The 18,880-nt window shown below is 37.8% G+C and overlaps 1 protein-coding gene across 1 annotated transcript in view; it reads right to left on the reverse strand.

Annotated features, from left to right (window-relative positions):
• The window catches only part of LOC140234188 (laminin subunit alpha-5-like), a 128,540-nt gene that overhangs the window by 83,075 nt on the left and 26,585 nt on the right, over nt 1–18,880 (reverse strand). The window contains exons 10-18 of the mRNA XM_072314256.1: nt 18,331–18,465; nt 17,434–17,645; nt 15,993–16,145; nt 14,176–14,196; nt 3,664–3,769; nt 2,977–3,076; nt 2,189–2,345; nt 1,461–1,593; nt 477–628 (exon numbers count right to left, since the gene is read on the reverse strand). Of these exons, the coding sequence (XP_072170357.1) occupies nt 477–628; nt 1,461–1,593; nt 2,189–2,345; nt 2,977–3,076; nt 3,664–3,769; nt 14,176–14,196; nt 15,993–16,145; nt 17,434–17,645; nt 18,331–18,465 (1,169 nt within the window). The remainder of the gene's footprint in view (nt 1–476; nt 629–1,460; nt 1,594–2,188; nt 2,346–2,976; nt 3,077–3,663; nt 3,770–14,175; nt 14,197–15,992; nt 16,146–17,433; nt 17,646–18,330; nt 18,466–18,880) is intronic.

Genomic DNA, 18,880 nt, shown 5'->3' on the forward strand with positions numbered 1-18,880 from the left:
ACAAACTGTTTTAAGCTACTGAAACTCTTGCATCTGATTGGCTAAAGGGAAATTTGTCAGAAAAAAAAAATGCCTGAAAAAAAGCTTGATGAAATGCCCCCTGGAGATTTCAGAGGTGGGGGGGGGGGGGGTTATTGAGTGTTAAATGCATATCAGCAGGGGGAAAAATGATTCCCAATTTGGAGAGACTATTCTCTTGCTAGGACACAACAAGATATTTAAAGGTTTCAGAAAGTTTCCTGCAGATTAAGGGAGATTATTTGGTGGCTGTGGTAAATGATTGTTGCTCATATCAAATTGTTGGTTTACAAAATGTCTCAAGTAAATTTCAACGATTTCATCAAATATCAATCTCATCAATGTCGGGGATATTCCAAATGCAGAATCGAGGGGGCCTAGCAGCTATGCTAATACAATCAATGTCTAAATTGGCAAAAGAAAAACTTTCAAGAGAAAAATGAGCAGCTGAAACTTACAATCAGGATGCCCTCTGGGGCTTCGATGGTGACAACGTAGGGGCCCGGGTTGAGAACGAAGGGCTTGATGACACCGCTGCCCTCTACCGTCACGTACTGGGGAGTGTTGCTGTTGATGAAGATAATCCCGCTGCTCTGCTCAGAAACGGAGCCTGAGCAAGGAGTGGGGGGGGGGGGGAGAAAAATTTGAAATGTTATCATGCATCTCCATAGAATGCCACAGTTTCATTTTTCACTCAATAATTCTGCTCAATAGCAAGTACTGCAAAGCAAGATTCCCAGCATGAAGTTTTCGTGAATAGGAGCCGACAGCCTTTTACGGGGCAAGAAATATTCGCGAATTGCAACTGACATCTAATGCATCATGGTGTAGACAAGAACAGACTTTTGAGTGCAGTAAAATATGATGGCTGACATGGTCATGGCTTTCAACATCAATACATTAAAGTCGGGGGGGGTGTTCCTACGAATCTCAAAAACTACTTGTGCAACCTTCTCTGCACTTATTGCACAATTCCTTTTTAATACAACAAGAGACCCGCGGGTCTAGCGCTCACCTGAGTATCGCAAGTTCACCTTTCACGCAGTCACTAATCTAAATTATTCACAGCTCTACCAAAATTTGACCAGGTTTGATGAAAATTGGTCCTGGGGTTTCCAAGAAGAAGATGAAAATATAAAAAGTTTACGCACGACGCACGCCGGACGACGCACGCCGGACGAAGGGCGATCGCAATAGCTCACTTGAGCCTTTGGCTCAGGTGAGCTAAAAAGCTTGTCCACATTTATGTATTTTCCCCAACAGCATGATGACTCACAAATAGTCCTGCCTGACATGTAAATGATATCTATGATCTAAATGGTTTCTACAGTGGTCATTTCTGTCTTTTTCACAGGAGTTTTCAGACAAGCATTTCCGAAAGTACACGCTTCAGGAAGATGTCCTTCTGCAATGGATGGTAGCATGGAGGGGTACACTCTTACCCTGCTGGCTGGTGTCTGACGGACTGATGGTCAGTCTACCGCGGGTGGGGCCTGTCCCAGTGGGGTAGAAGTAGCGCAGGATGATGCGATAGATGCTGGGCGTCTCCACAGTAACAGGAATCAGGATTACAGGCTACAGGATAAAGTGCATAGAGACTTCTTTCAAAATGTGATACGAGCTACAAAGAATGGTATAACGGTAGAATATACAGTATGAATAGTTTTGAATCATCATTGATGACAATAAACTGTGATAGAAATTTTGAAACAATAATATTTTCTGTATTTTTCCCCAAAATTTACTGTAATTGACAATAATTTCATCATTTCTTCATGATGCAGGGAAACAAATTTTATAAACAAAATTTAAAATATTGTCAAAAATAAAATCACTAGGTAAGTGAAACTAAATCATTCTACTGATTTCAAGTTCCTTTGTAATGTTTCCCTGTATGACATTTATATTTAGCTATATCATAATTTAGAAATATTTCATTTTCACACGCCTCTCTTTACTTGCTTCTACTTGAAATATGACATCGAGAACAGGAAGTTGGATGCTCCACTTTTCTTTTCCTTTTTTTTTTTTTTTTTTTTGATCAAACGCATCTTCAGCTTCAGTAGATATCACAGGAAACTGACCGTGAATACCATCACTAGCCTAAAACTGTCACAAGCCTAAAACAGCGGAGTCCACAGAGCACATCACGACACAAACGTATTCGTACCTGAATGGTGGACATGGTGGCATAACCCAGGTAGGAGAAACCAGGGAAGACGTTCGGGTCGTAGCCGAAGCGGGCGCGGCGGCCGTTGGGGGAGTAGCCATCCTCGGCCTCGAACTTCATCATGTGCAGGTCGGGCACGAAGTGGTTCGCCTCAGGCCTGAGAGGGCGGTGTTGAGGGTTTTGTTTAGTGCATGTGTTTTCAAATAAATACAGTCATAAACGTGCATGGACATCAAACTTTGTAGGGAAAATGAATACACCTCTACCACAAACAACTCTATTGAACATTAGGAGGGTAAACATTCAGTTTTGGTGCAGCTTTTATGCTTTGAATAAGATCATATCATCTAAAGCTATTTTCATTGTGCACACTGGTTAGATAAAGTCCCTAAATGCGGCACCGTTCTCACACAGATTGTTAAACATTTAACATGTATACTGGAATAAACATTTAACATGTATACTGGAATTCCAGCAAGACAGTAATGGCTGCAATATGGTACACATCACATGCACTGGGGTTAAAAATCTGCTGTTTAACATCTTGTTTAACTCCCTGAACAGTGCACAAACTCCAAAATCTTCCACAATAGCTTTAAACACTGCCAAATACAACAACAACAACAACAACAGCACAGTGGATTGAAAAATTTGAAATACACAATTAATACTTTTGATCTCAAGATTAGTATGCTAACTCTTCCATCCGTTCCAACAAGAGTTGTCCTGGAATGGACCCATGTTGTACTCTGCTTGTTTTGATAAGGCGGGTCAAGGGTCAAACTCACATGTTGCAGGTGATACCAGTCACTCTTGGTCGGCACACACACTGACCAGTCACCTTGTTGCAGGCAGCGTGGACGGAGCCTCCGACATCACAACCACAGTCTGCACACAAGAAAGCAGAATAAAAAGTAGTGATTCTCAAGAACTTTGGTCTATCTAAATAACTTCTGTCAAAAATGTTAACATTTTCTCCCTGCCCTCAAGCTAAAACTCTAAAGCTACTTGTAAGTAATCTGATTTTGCACATAAAACAATAAATTTTCTTAGCAACATAGACATTAAATTGTTAAGAAATTAACTTTTTTCTTAGAAAAAAGGGGTGTGTCACCAAGCAGCATTAGTGAGTGGAACAATCGTAGCGATCATTTCATGTTTGTGTTTTTTTTTTTTTGTTTCTTTGTGAATATGCCATTGAACAAATTTTGAATATGAATACTCAAAGGGTGTGTGTGTGTGTCACATGATGCAAAATTTTAATATGTTGTACAGAAATACTTGTTTAAATTACTATCATTATATTATTTGGATGGAAATAAACATTTGCATACCTGCTTCACCTGCCGGTACAAATGATTTTTGTTACTTTGTTACCTTGAAAAAAAAAAATGTTTCACACCTGAGTGTAGGTAATTCTGTCTTTTATTTTTTTTTAATTCATTTTGAATAATTGTGGTTGTTTAAACGGTTACCTTGGCAACCCAGCGGATTGCTGGCGTCCAGCTGGTAAGTCCCGTCGCGGCATTCGTCGCAGGTCCTTCCCGTCACTTGGCCTTTGCAGAAACACTGGCCGCTCTTCTGCAAATGCACAGCACATTCACAGCATTTATAACAATACCAACGTAAGATGCGGGATCTCACACATTCAAATACACAATGGTGCAAGTAGATTGTTATGAATCTTGAATGAAGACATGCCGTGACCTATTCCAATTAAGGATGCTGGCTAAATATGTAACAAGATGCATTTGTGCACAGAAGACGAGAGTCAATGATGTCTTAAATATTAATGCTTTGTATTTTTGACAATCTGCTCCAAAATAGATAGCAGAGCAAGAAGAACGAAAAAAGTGACATAATTATGCAAATATTATCTCATGCTGCAACGTTCTCGAAATTTGGCAGCAAATTAACAGGCCAAATGCTATATATACATAATTCTATATGCCATAAATTTCATAGCCAAATTTCCCTCAAATGGAACTTGTAAGACAATTTTGTGCATGACTAACTTTGTGACTAAGAACCACATTAACAGAATGAAGAATAAGTCTTATTACTTCTGGAGCCAAATACTATCGATTTTCCAACTCAGCAACAATGTACCACGCATTTGAGTAATGGGAGGTTCTAGTAATCCTCTTTGGAAGTTGCCACTTTTCTAAGTATCAGTCAGCTCACAAAATTTACAAAAACAAAAACAACTGCACAATATCCTGTGTCACTATTTGCTACATTGTACTTTCATTCTTGCACCCATTTAATCAAGCTAATTTTCAGTCTTTTTATGATGTCTTACAGTGTTATGACCATAGCAAAATTATCAGCAGCAACATTGCCCAAATACTTCACAATATTTCTTTTCTAGATCTGTAAAGTTGATTCTCTTTTAGTCTTTTGATCTATCAAAAAAGAGTAAATAACTTCTGGTTGCACAAAAGTGTACTTTTACCCAGCCCGTTATATTGACGAAATTTTGTACAAGTCTGACAGTGCCACCAACAAATTGACTTTACATACATGTAGTTCAATCAAAATCTACAATGCATTTATTTCACTACAAATATACATATCCAACTGCTATGAATTAGAAATTCAGTTAGGAAAATTTCAGTTTGAAAATTTAATGTAATTCTATCAGTAGAAATTCTTAGGTAGAATTCAGCTTGCAATAGAATGTTGTATCTATTCTATTAACTGCTACGTCATTAGAAATTAACAGACAGCGTAGAAAAATTTAGTCGGATATTGAATACGGCTTCTGAATTCTATACTTGGAGGTTGTTACAACTCATCTCAAATCTACGAATATTAACATGAGTCAATCAAAAATTATTGGAACTACTCGTGAAATTATGTAACAGTTAATAGCATGCTGCTACCGACTTGGGTTACAATGAAGTTCAATCAATCACGCTATTAAACTTCAGGGATAGAAACTAGCATGCTGAAAAGTAGAAATTTATTAGTGACTTGATTACCTGGGGGAGGAATTTTACATTATTGTACACCATTTCTTCTAGGTGTATTTGAAAAATTTTGTAATACATGTACATACCAAAAAAAATAAAAAATTGAGCAGTGCAGAAATAGAAAATGTGCACCTCTTCGATATCTTCACCAGAAAAAAAAATTCTGATGATCAGAAATAATATACCACTTTTGATATCTGACTGTAAATAATAAAGAAGGTAAATGATATCTCTTGCAGACAGAACTTTCACACATTGTATGTAATGTGTACCTGGGGTATACACAATTTTGTCAGTTCTATCAACTAATGTAAATACTGGTTGCTTTACATCAGTACGTGGATTGAGAGAGAAGTAAGAAAAATGATAAAGAGTATTAGAACCATAATTACTACTTATACAGATATAAATATTAAAACTGTATATTTCAGAATATGCTATTCCATAGTACATTTGAAAGAGGAGTTCTGTATAAAAGAAATCATATCACAGGAGTTATGATCAGTCAGAATGTGCAGAAGAGTACATATTCTGTGTCATTGTCATAGTTGCTAGTATTTAATTCTGTTTACAAAGATTCATACTCTGTTATTAAATAAAGATGTTAACAACATTCTCTATAAGGAAGAAGAAGCAGTGTCATTCTCAGGGAGAAATGGTACGGTCTAACTCTGACCCTCACGACCCATTTCACACTTGAATAATATGGCCCATCTCAGCAGGGTTATCCAGTATTGGTGCTTTGAGTTGAGTGTGAAGTACATGTATGTAGTACAGCATTCTCATGGATACAGTGTGACCAGACAGGCTTTCTATGTATAAACGTGCCACAGTGGTAACCCTTTATGGATGTAATCAATATGGAGAATGCACCAAGTGTGAACACAGCACCACTCATGCTGTCTCTAGGATTTGTGCACCATTATCTCACCTCCCAATTTGCACAAGTGTGAATAGGGTTTTTTTACCTCTCAACAGAGGACATTCTTGCCTTCCATAAAGTGTGGCAGGAAACTTTGATTTCAGGGGGCAATGTCATCCATTCCAGAATATCTCATTCCAACCGTGTGATGAAGTATTAAGGTTAATGTTACCGTCGGGTTTGTGTAGTAAAATGTTATAATCTCTTTTCTTTATTACACACTCTCTGAATTCATTTTGAGGCTCAATGCTGCTCTCGGATCAGGAAAACAACATTCTTTTTATAAAGTAAAAAAAAAAGAATAATAATTTGATATACACATACAATGTATATTTGGGGGATAATAACTTCACAGCCATGAAATATAAAAGATGAATATGCCCTTCATGTACCTGAAGTAACATAAACATGACATGTACATGTACATACATTGTAATACCCCCCTCCAATTATGATACAGAGGAGTGATAAATACAACAGCCCATCACCGATGTTGCAGTAATGCATGAATGGCATTCCATGGGCACTGCTTAATGCTGCATGTCTGTGCAAATCATATGACCAATACACATGTACTTACGAGCAAAACGAAACCAAGAAGTACCTTTTCAGTCTTTAAATGCAATGGTATTAATATGTAGCTGAATGCTTATTCATGCTTAACATACAATCCCACACCATGTCCAAGTTGCCCATAATAAAACGGTTGAAACAACACGCACCAAAAAGTACAGGTTTCGTCAACATTGGCCATAGAATGAGCACGGTTACACACTAACCCATTTTTTCTTCTGGTCCGACCTGTCTGTCGGACCAGTAGGTACTCAGTTTTTCCAATTATTACTGGTCCATTGCTGGTCCATTCCTGTGAAATTGTGCTTTAAAGGGAAGGTAAACCCAAAGAGCAATGTGGATTGAGTGAAAGCAGCAACATTAGTAGAACACATCAGTGAAAGTTTGAGAAAAATCGGACAATCGATGCAAAAGTTATGAATTTTTAAAGTTTTGGTGTTGGAACCGCTGGATGAGGAGACTACTAGAGGATATGACGTATGAGTGGACAACAATACAAAGAAAATATAAAGGATATTCAACAAAAATTCACTTTTCTAGAATTATGAAAGAGCAGTAGACCAACCGCTTTCAGAAAGCAGGGGGAATAATTGCTACCCTTAACATATGTCAATATCAAGTTGATGGAATTTGTAATTTTCATGAAAAATGGATTTTTGTAGTATTTTCTTTATATTTTCTTGATATTGTAGTCCACTCATACGTCATAACCTCTAGTAGTCTCCTCATCCAGCGGTTCCAACACCAAAACTTTAAAAATTCATAACTTTTGCATCGATTGTCCGATTTTCTTCAAACTTTCACTGATGTGTTCTACTAATGTTGCTGCTTTCACTCAATCCACATTGTTCTTGGGGTTTATCTTCCCTTTAAATACCATTTATGACAGATGGCTCTCCCAAAATTGCCACATAGCCAAGTTGTCATGACAGTTTGCAAATTTGCCCATAAAATTGTGATTCAAGGGAAAAGGGTACAATCACAAGACAGCAAAGCTTCTCAGACTACATGTATTGTGAAAAGACGACAAAAATGCATTGCTTGCTTGTCAAATTTCTTTGTAAAAGCCCAGGGGCTGGAGCACTAAACTGAAGATATCTACTCGACATGATAGTACATGGGTTTTGCAGCAACTATTTCATGAACACAGAGCATCTACTTCTGGTATTAAACCTTCCCTGCATTTGGAAGGTTAAATGTTTTGGGGTGGTTGTGCTTTTGTGGGTGTTTTTTTTTTCTACCACTTGTCACAATCTTGCTCAAACTACTGCCTCTAAACTATGAGAATTTCACACAAAGAGCTTATTTTGTCTCTAAAGCCAGTCACATCTGGTTTTAGACCAGCTTGATCCGATACCACCTGATAGTTCCGAACATGGGCTCAGCAAGAAGAAATAGTCACATCACTACAATTTTGCCTGATTTCATTTCCATAGCTCAAATCATCTTCCTGTCCAATTAGGACCAAGCAAAAAAAAAAAACAAAAAAAACTCAAATCTATATTGGAAATCCTACATGCTGCAGTTTTCAAGTACACATACTTGAATATTGAGATATGTTTTCTTCAAAAGTTGCCACTTCAGGCTACAATGAGCCACAAAAATTTTCATAGACCCAGACAATAATATGCAAGCATATAATCAATCACACTGATTAAACATACATGAGTACCAATGCCCCAAAATGCTCAGAAATCAGCATTTTGCAACAAGATAATGCAATATGAAAACATATATGTCTGGATGACAATATTTTTGTCATTTCGGGCAAAGGAGTATGCAGGGCTTATGCACGAATGGGTTGTGGCAGCTGCCCAAAATGAACAAATAAACAAAAAAAAAAGCAAAAAAAAAAAGAAGAATGAGTGACTTCATTCACAGAAGGCGAGTGGGGAAAAACTGTGAATGCTCTGATTACTAGCCATGAATGTACAACAAAATTCCAATTAAGAAATTATACATGGCATCCAGTAGTAGCCTTCAGCAGAGGAATGTTACCTGCAAATCAAATATGCAAGGTGACAATTACAACGTTGGGATGATTGAGAGGTCTGAATCATGCTGAAACAATTGACTGGGCTGGTTCAATTTTTGTTTTCGTATTTTGAACAACTATGTAACGTTTCAATTTACATTTAGATGTGCTAAAGCGCTTAACCTCAAAAATGTGTTTGCTTTTTAACAGAGTATTTATTTCATGCAAAAATCTAGTACTTGATCAACTGAATGCAAAACTAGACAGTTCACTCATACGTACTCAAATTAAGCTTTTATTAAACACCTGTTTGAAAAAAAAATAAAAATCTTTGATTTCAACAAAAAACATTGCACAGACTGATAGCCCATTATCATTAAAATGAAACAAAACTAAAACACAATTCGCAAACCATTTTGGTCGATTCTTATAGGTCTGTCACATGGGAAACTCATTCTTGGAAAGCAGCGACGGGTACAAAAAGTGGTAAAGGGTTACATCAGAAATATCAACCACCTTTTCAAACATGTTTGTGGGGCGGGATCACGCACAATGCAAAGACAGCGACAACCAGGGTACAGAACATATATGACAGGTACGTGATAGTCGTCTAGAAGAAAACCAAATCATATTCATTTTTTTTTTAAACGGGTCTCAGGGAGAGCTACCTTTTCTTTGATTTGTGTTTTTGCTGCTTTTGTGTGCAGGTGTTTGTACAGTGCTGACGTATCACAAACATGCCAAGAGAAGAAAATGCGCATACTCCTCTCTTCTAGAGGGGTTTTGCAGAGGGGATTCTTGTGCACTTCACTGAATTAAGATTTTACAAGACAGGAAGTGATACATATATAGGACAGGATACAAGCCTTGAGCAGGCATTTTTTTTTGCAAGGTGCATTATATGCTGGAAAAAGGAAAGGAATCCTGGTGCATAGGTATGGTTTTCAAGTTCACTTATTTTCTATTTATTTATTTATTTTTTTCTGGTGGGAAGGTTTTCTCAAGTCTTCGAAATACATCATGCCCTATAATCTGTTGTTTTTTTTTTTTGCGATACATTGTCGTCAGGTAAAATGAAATATCCCAATGCTAACCAAACAGAGATGGTATTGCAGAGGGGGCACTTCTAACCTAAAAATTGAGGACACTGCATCAAAATTCCCTGATTTTGTCACGAAGGATTTCTCATTGAAACCCCTTGGATCTGAATGGTTGATGTGCTGCAGGTTAGGACCAGTAGAATTTCTCCCGTGTGTGGGTTAAAGCTACAAATTTGCTTCACTGCTCAACGGCCAACTCATTGGCTTGCAGAAACTCATCCTGTCCCTAGAATTATGTTTCTGCAGTGAGATGCTGTATCTTTTTATTGTAATTTTGTGTGTGTGTGTGTGTGTGAAATAATGAGACACCTCTTATGAAAAATGAAAGAGTTACAATTCTATCACATTCAAAGTTAATCTAATGAAAATTGGTTTTAAAATGGCTGAGATATCCAGAAACAAAGTGGTCTTAATCAAAGGTGGGAGCTACCTTTTTTAGGACCACATTTTGCTTCTTTCTTTTTCTTTTTCTTTTTTTGTTGATATCTTCAGCCATTTCAGAATTACTTTGCATCAAATAAACTTTCCACTATTCCTCTAAGAATTGTATGCTCATTAATATTTCATAAATCAGTTCTAATCATGTAGCAAAAAAACTAAAATCTAAATCCCCCATCTCAACCAAAAATATAACACCCCTTTGATGACACAAGATTTTGTACTCCAATCAAATGTGTCCCTCCCAGACCCTCCATAAGCCCAGGGTTACCACATAATGGTAATCGCGTAAGTACAGAAGCAGTAGCAACCTCCTCTCGTATTTGGTCTGACCGTGAACCAGTGAAGCAAATCTGGTGTTGTTACACCACCTCCCTCGTTTGGGTGCATGCTGCTGCTTGCAGTGTGAAAGCATGAACTGCTTTGCCACAAGAAAAAGAAGGGACATTTGTAAATTCATAAAAAGCTTTGTGAATTAATGGCAGCTGGGTCCATTCCCACGATGCACCGCAGCTGATTGCCAAAATATTCATCATTATAAAACAGCCAAGTCCAACTTAAATAAACTTAACACTTGACAGCATTTTCAGCAACCATATAGGGTCCCGAAAGATAATCATTGCAAATACAAATGTACTCCTAGGAATGAATCGTAAAAGATTAAACTCGAGATGAACGCAACTTCTTTCTCTCTTTTTTTTTTCAGTTGGGGGGGGGGGGAAGAGTGGTGCAATGGTATAGTGTGGTAGTAAGGGAGGGGTAAAAGGCACAGCAAACTTACAAAAACATTTTTTTTTTTTAAATCACTTTGAAGGATGCTTGAAATATAATTTCTCAGCACTCACTATTACGCCATCTAAGTTTACAGTTAGCCCAGCTAGCCCATTTTGATATATATACACCAATGCCATGCTTTTCTTTTTGTTTTGTTTTTTTCTGTGAAACTGCAATTGATATAGAGTAAAATTGACAACCACACAGTGATCAATATATTGATAGACCTGACTAAAAAAAAAACACACAAACATAAATACCATTTTCAAATATGTTTACATTCAAGACTGCATGATGTGCACCTGCTTGTACCAAGTTATCAGTTTTTAATATCAAATTTGATTTTATATGTCACCATGGAATTTGTATAGTCTGTGAATAATTCATTTTAGCAGCAAAAGTCACAAAGACCCAGCACAGCACCAATCACACATACTATGCCTATGAATGTATGAATAACTAGTTTGCCCAGGACAACTATTACAGTGATTTTATCAAGTACAGGTATACCATCACATCTTGAGAATACATTATGTATCAATGTTTGTACACATTAATTTCATATATATACAGGTAATGTGGGGAATATATATTTATGTCAATTATATTTAGTAGGGGGATGTGTTTCCATATTCAATATCCATATTCAATGCTTATATTATGGAATACATATTTTCTATGATATGTGCTTATAACTGTGAGGAGATTAAATGTTACTTGTACTTTTTTAACAATTTGAAGGAGGGGGGGGGGTTAAACATCAACAATCAAAACTTTAATATCACACCAACATGGGTGAATATTTACACCAGGAGATGTGTGATTGGGAATTGAATACTGAGGATAAGTTCAAATTGGTTTTGAATACATAATACAAATTGATGGGGAAAATGATGAACAGATTAAATATGTTCCATAGTGTTTGCTCTAATCAGGATAAAATACCATCATGAGCCACAAAAGGGTTTAGTACATAACTCTCCACAACCTGCCAGTCTTTCTGAAAAACTTTCACTGCAAAGTAGGATAAATACTAGAAGGTTTCTGCACTCGCTTAAAAGAGGGTTCACGCTCAGTTGTATGATGGGTCCGAAAGGGGGTGATTGAGGTGGTAGGGGTAACTTGGTTGGGAAGGATGTGGGGATGGGGGGGGGGGGGGACTGTGGTGAGGGCGGAATAAGGATGACGGGTGAGGGGGCTGCTGGGAAGAGACTTGGAGAGCAGGGTTTAACGAGAAGGAATTGGGCGGAGTTGAGTTATCAATCTACTTTATAGTGGGAGTAAAAAGAGGAACAATGGGTGGCTGTTACAGGTTTGAGTAATTCCTCATTCTAACACGATTTTGCTCCACTTTGAGTCAGTGTACATCCGACAATTTTTTTTGTTATGCTGGATGTACATGTCAATATATGCATTACCCTATGTCTCATGAATACTTATTTTTTTTTTTTTTGCTTCTTCAGAGGTATTCATAATTATCAAAGAAATAATTGTAACAGTTTGTTTGATCACTATTTGATTGATTTTCAATATTCTGCCATACCAATGTGGTTTGGGGGAATAAAACTATGTTTGAAAGGGAAAGAAGGGGAAGGAAAGGGTTGCGAGGGAGGGGTGGGGCACACATCAACTCTTCAGATAGAAGGTATTGGCTTTTATTTCACAGGAGATACAGGAAAGGGAACATAAGTCTGTCACCAGTTTTAGGGAAAAAGAGGAGGGACTACAGCAAATTGTAATTCATGTGATAATTCATTGGTGTTTTGATCTTTAATGATACTTGAGCATGTTGTGAAAACTGAAAAAAAAAAAGACCACAATTAATTAAACAAATAGTGAATGAAGTTTACCAGATAATAACAATATTCCCACTTATGGAGTATTATCATGTATTATTATGACTCATGTGACATCCCAGGCTATAACCTCCTCCTAACCAATGTGTGATCTTAAAACGATGATTACATTTTGTACTGAGCGGTTGATACCATTGTGATTTGTCAAACAGCAAGACACTGACAGTGTTGGACTAATCATTTTTCCCCCTTTGCATTTCTGATGCTGCTCATTATTACATCGTCACAAGTTAAAGGACAAGTTCACCTTCATATACATGTGGATTGAGTGAGTGCAGCAATGTTTGTAGAACACATCAGTAAAAGTTTGGGGGAAATTGGACAGTCTGTTCAAAAGTTATGAATTGTTAAATCATCTGTGCAGGTTTTGTCTGACTTTGGTCATTTGCTATGCCATCTGACTGACAAATGGACTGCATTTCACTGAATTAACAAAAATAATAATAATAATAATAATAGAATATGTATCTACATGCATATATATCTTAACCATAGTTACATTGCATTGTGAATGCAAAAGATAAACTAGATTTTTTTTTTGAGGGGGTACTTTTTCATTGCTTTGAATTGAAATGAGTGTAAAACTCAATTACAAGATTTGTACTGCCTAATACAAAATGCTCTATCTATGATCCATTCTTGTATTATTTTGATAGAAACTACCGAGGTTTCATTAGATATTCCCTTTTACAGGTGTAAATATCATGATATGAAATATTCAGTATACAAGGTGTACAATGTATCACCATGAAGAACAAAATCTTCTGTTTTGGATTAACATACTGTAAGAACACTGTATCTACAGTGTATAAATATCGTATGTACAATGTAGCAGTTAAAACAGTCCTGAGTCTTTGCCATTTTCATTCTGAGATTAAAGGAAATTGAAAACCTAGTATCATTTACACTGTAGAGTTGTTTTTTTAACTGCTATCAAGATATTACCACCAGATAGTCATTAATAAAATTGTTTCTGGCCCAGTTCCTATTTCTGACCTCTTTTTCACAACACGAAACATAATGCATGGGGACACAGCGTGTTAATACTGTGGTGCAAAGTGAAGACAATGTGAATTGTGTACACGCAGCGTTGCGTACACACACAGCGTCACGGAGCATGTAACTGCTAACAGAGCTTGCACAAGGAGAGTGAAAGATTAAAGGTGTAGCAATTGTGGGTTGTATACCACTTGGGGAGGGGGTGAAAAACCTCCTAGGAGAATGACACCACTTGAAGATAAACTGGGGTTACGATACAAGATACAAGAACGCTACAAGAGTGTGGAGAGAGAGGTTGGTATATATCAAAGAGGTCGTGGGGTTCAGGGGTTGAGATTCAGGGGGGCAAAGTTCAAGGTTCAACGTTTGCATTACCTTGTGCCACGGAGCGTGGGCCTGAAATTGTGAGACAAAGTTGGTTAGCAGAGAACGACCAACAGTTAGTGACACCATATAGGGAAAAAAATGTATGTAACATATATACATGTATAACAAAGTCAGTAAAAAAAAAAAAAAAAAGTAGTAAAAGACATAGAGAGGAGGCACATAATTGAACATGAATAACGAAAAATGTGACGTTGAAAACGGGAAACCACAGGCCGTTAACCTTTGCAAGTCAAATCCACACTTCAGTGAACTTGACTGTACACAGTGATCAAACAAAGGGAGAAACTGTCATGGCCTATATGTGCTGGGGAAAATAAAAGAAGGCAGAATGATATGATATATGACAAGATTCGCCAGTAGACGTAATACTTTCATATTCTGTCACCAGAGAAAACATAGGCATATCAAAAATGATAAGGAAAAGGAGAGATGTCTGACATAGCATCAGTTTCATACTGACTTGATAATAATAGAAAACATCAAAAAAGTACCGAAAAAAAATAATTCCATATCGATATATTTTGACAACTCAAAGTGTGGCAGCCTATTTTCAGATGATTTAATCAAATCAATCTATATTAAGATTTAACTACTGGGTGTCTTCAATAAACAGGTAGGGATGAAGTACATAAACAACGTATACAATATATCTAGGTAACTAAAAACAACACTGTGCTTTATTCTAATATATGTATGTAAATACATGCATCTGTATCATTTCCATCCAAAGACTTGCATACATTTTTTTTTTTTTGACAATGGGAGGGAAAAGTATATGAGGGGAAATTTGCAATTAGTTTAAGTAACTTATTCTGCAAAACTGATAGTACTGGAAAAGATATTTTATTGTGTATGCAACACCAAGGCAAACTGAATGCAAGTGTCTACTTTCCTGAGAAGTAAAGATGTTGTCTCATAAAACGTAATAGAATTCCCATTCAGAAGAGAGTACATCTGGATCTATCGGATGTGGAACCACTTACAGAACGACATAGAAAACTGAAAAAATAGCTTTCAGAGGGTTATGTGAATAGAATCAGCATTCCTTATATATGCGATACAGTGAAGCACCCATGAAACAAGAAAGTAGACACATACAGTGTAATAATGTACTCATAAAAATACATCCAGTGTGGAGCAAATAAGTTTACAAATACTTAGATAACATACAGTTTGTGAAATATATATCTTGCTGAACAGGGAGAAAAACCAAGAAAGTGCAACCTTTAGACATGATATATTTTCACCACATGCACTTCAGATTAAAGCGAAAGGTCAGCAAATAAACATCTGACAGAAATAAGGAGAGATTTCATATATTTTTTAATACTATAGTACATTAACATGAGTCTTTCAATACAGACCCCCAATAATCAAATAAGATCAAATCTGTTCTGACACAAGAACAAAGGTAAAGTTCTGCTTTTGTTAGCTCTGTTTTATCAGGGTTTTTTTTTTTTTTTTTTTTTTTTTTTGTCTAGAGTTTTAATTACCTCGGCAAATTTAGTGCTGTAAGATAGATATGTTGAAACCAGTAAAATCTTTATTTCCAGCTTTCCAAACTGGTTGCATGGTTTGGAGGAGATGAAATTTAGTTGGCCGAAGCGAACGATTCAGTGAGGGCTCTACATCAGAAATTTTAAACGTGTCCATGGATTAACCAACCACTTCATCTATTTGGAGGCTAACCGGTAAGCTCGTCTTCACCTTTGTCTGATAAGAGTGTGATCAAACAGCTGACAATTGAATAGAATGGTCCTCCGAGATCTATGTGAAGGGCCGACGCCCCTCCTCCCCTCACTTACCGTGTCACAGATTGCCATGCCACCGACGGTTCCTGCGATGTTGCAACCACACTCCTCGCAACCGTACGGGTTGCTGATCTCCAGGTTCCAGTAGAGCGGTTTGCAGGTGTCGCAGGTGCGCCCCATCACGTTGTCCTTACACAGGCAGGCACCCTGGGGAGGGGAGACAGTATGGGATTGGGGAGGGGGGGGGTAAAAACACTTTTAAGTTAGCTGCATGAATGATCTGGGATGTGTAGTCACATTTTCTTAGGTTCATTCCCATTCACGGTGAATTATTGTCGTATTTCTTGCGGTAATTCATATTCTAATGCAAATATATCATGAGATACATTTAGAAAATACTGTGGTATAAAGATGCTGTGAAAATATCTTGATTCACAGTATACATTTTGTTGGATCTTGAACCCATCAGTTCTTCAGAAAACCACTGAATTTAAACTCCATCTTCGACAATACGTAATAGCAGGGATGTCAAGCTTGTAAACAACATTGCAGAATTCTGAGGGCTGAAAAGGCATATTTTGGAGAGAAAAAAAAAAAACAGAACTTTTACTTTTCTTGCAAGAGATGAGTGTAGTAATACAGTTTAGGAAAAAAAAAAACCAGTATTTTCCATGAAACCTGCAGTATTTTTGGCAGAAAAAAAAGAGAGCAGAGAACTGGAAAAAAAAAGAAGAAACTAACAGTTGGCCTCTCTACAATTTTATTTCATTTCATTTATTTATCTATTTTTTTTTGGCTTCAGATGTCCTCAGTATACAAATGTCACACAAGTCTGGGTGCGTCAGTCGACATTGTGTGCATAAGGTAACTATGGAATGCTTAACCCACGAGGTGAAGCCGAGTGGGTTTAGGCTAAATTCCATAGTCACCGCATGCACACTATATTCCGTCTGACGCACGAAAAGACATGTGCGTTATCTGTGTTATAGAATGGGTAATTTTCTTGCCAAAAACCATTTTTCTATCGTGTTACCCGATGACAAATTTAGTGGATGCATTTCCTTTTGGCTTGCCATAGATGAAAGCCCAAAAACCATGCATCAGTTTTTACTGGACGCATGGTTATTCTTCAGAACCATGCATCCAGTAAAAACTGATGCATGATTGTTTTAGCCAATAGGCGTCTCGTACTGAGTGCGCGAACGCTTGCTTAGTGCGCGAACCTTTGTTACAAGTGTGCGTACTTTTGCTACAAGTGCGCGATAACATGTTTACCACTGTGACTCAGCATGCGGTCAGTACAAAATCAACACATAGCTCTCAACCTAATAAGATCGCAGGATTCTCGCCACCCATTCTATAACATTTCATATAAGTTACTTTTCCAAAGATAGGGAAAATTATTCCTGGTACATGTACAGTTACATTTTACTCTAAAGGTGAGCAAGTTCTCCCCTTGCAGATGAAAAAAAAAAAAATGAGAAAGAGTGCTCACCCCAGTCGCAGAACCACAACCCCCAAGGGGCTCTCCCGGGACGTCAATGACACCAGCGGGATCACAGTTGCATTCCTCGCAGTTCGGGTAGTTGTAGAAGCCACTGCCACACCGCTCGCACATCCGCCCCTCAAAGTTGGGGCGGCAGCTGCACTGGCCGCTGAGCTGGTCACAGAGGATGTTGTAGGAGCCGTAGCGGTCGCAGCCACAGGCTGGAAGCACGTAATGGAAAGGTGGTGGGGAAGCAAAGGGTTAGAATGATCAACAGTGGTCACTAAGCAAGTGTTTCCATGAAACAAATTGAGAAATGCTAGCTTACTGCTATTACATGGAGTGTGAATCGTATCACTTTTCCAAGTGACAATTTGTCCATTCAAGACAGGAATGATACCACTCTTATTGTGCAAGAGCTTGCACAGCAGAAGTCACATCAACTGATTTCTATAGTCACTTCTCGTACCCTTAAAACTTTGCGAACAAATTACTCTTCTCATAGATGACTATCTTCTCATAGCTGCATGACTATCCTTTCATTTTTCTTCTTCCCTCTATCTTTTTGGCTCCTTCTCTCTATTTCTCATGAGCACAACTGATGCAACATTTCTCACAATCACGTGCCAATGGAAAAGCCTGTGCAGGGGTCGCACTTAACTTTTTTTTTAACTAGCCAGGCGGACTACTTAGAATCAATTTTGACACTGAAGCAATATTTTGGCTAGCCAGACGGACTAGTAACTTCAGAATTTAATGATTTTTAGCTAGTCCGACGTGATTTTTGACAGCCAATGGCCAGCGGACCATCGCCAATTTCAAACCCTGCTGTGGAAGGAAAAAAAAAGGATGACTGTACATTTGAGCAATGAAATTGACAATACATATTTCGTGTGTGTCTATTACCTTCACAGGTTGGATATCTGTAGAAACCGGCAGCGCACTGGTCACATCTGAGTCCAGAAAAGTTGGGGAGGCACGGACACTGACCGTCATCACCACACTGTGGGTCTGCGGAACCTGCACTGTCACAGTCACAGACTGCAAAGGGGAAGAGGTCAGGGGTCAAATGAGGAATGTCAGTGAGAGTCACATGATCAACACATGTAACTTTGAGTCAGCAAGTAATGTACTGTTTGGGGAGAAATAAGAACATGCTTCGCCATTCAAGTACATGGGGAATATTTACTTCTTGCAGTGAGGGTGGTTAAGTGTCTGAAAGTTTGGTTAGCAAAGGTAAAATTTCTAGCTGTTACTTCCCATCTTTTCAATGCTTAGTAGCAAGGCCGGGTTTGAAAGTTCAAAAACTGCCAATGATGTCTCGATGGTAACAAAGATGGATTTCTTGGTGTCGGGATGAAGAGCTTTATTCTCTTTTCACTGAAATACTACAGGGATCATTTACCATGGTCTACTGAACAAAAAAACAACAACAAGAAACAAAACCCTTTATAAT

Source organism: Diadema setosum, chromosome 10, assembly GCF_964275005.1.
Source record: "Diadema setosum chromosome 10, eeDiaSeto1, whole genome shotgun sequence".
In the NCBI taxonomy this organism is placed as follows: domain Eukaryota; kingdom Metazoa; phylum Echinodermata; class Echinoidea; order Diadematoida; family Diadematidae; genus Diadema; species Diadema setosum.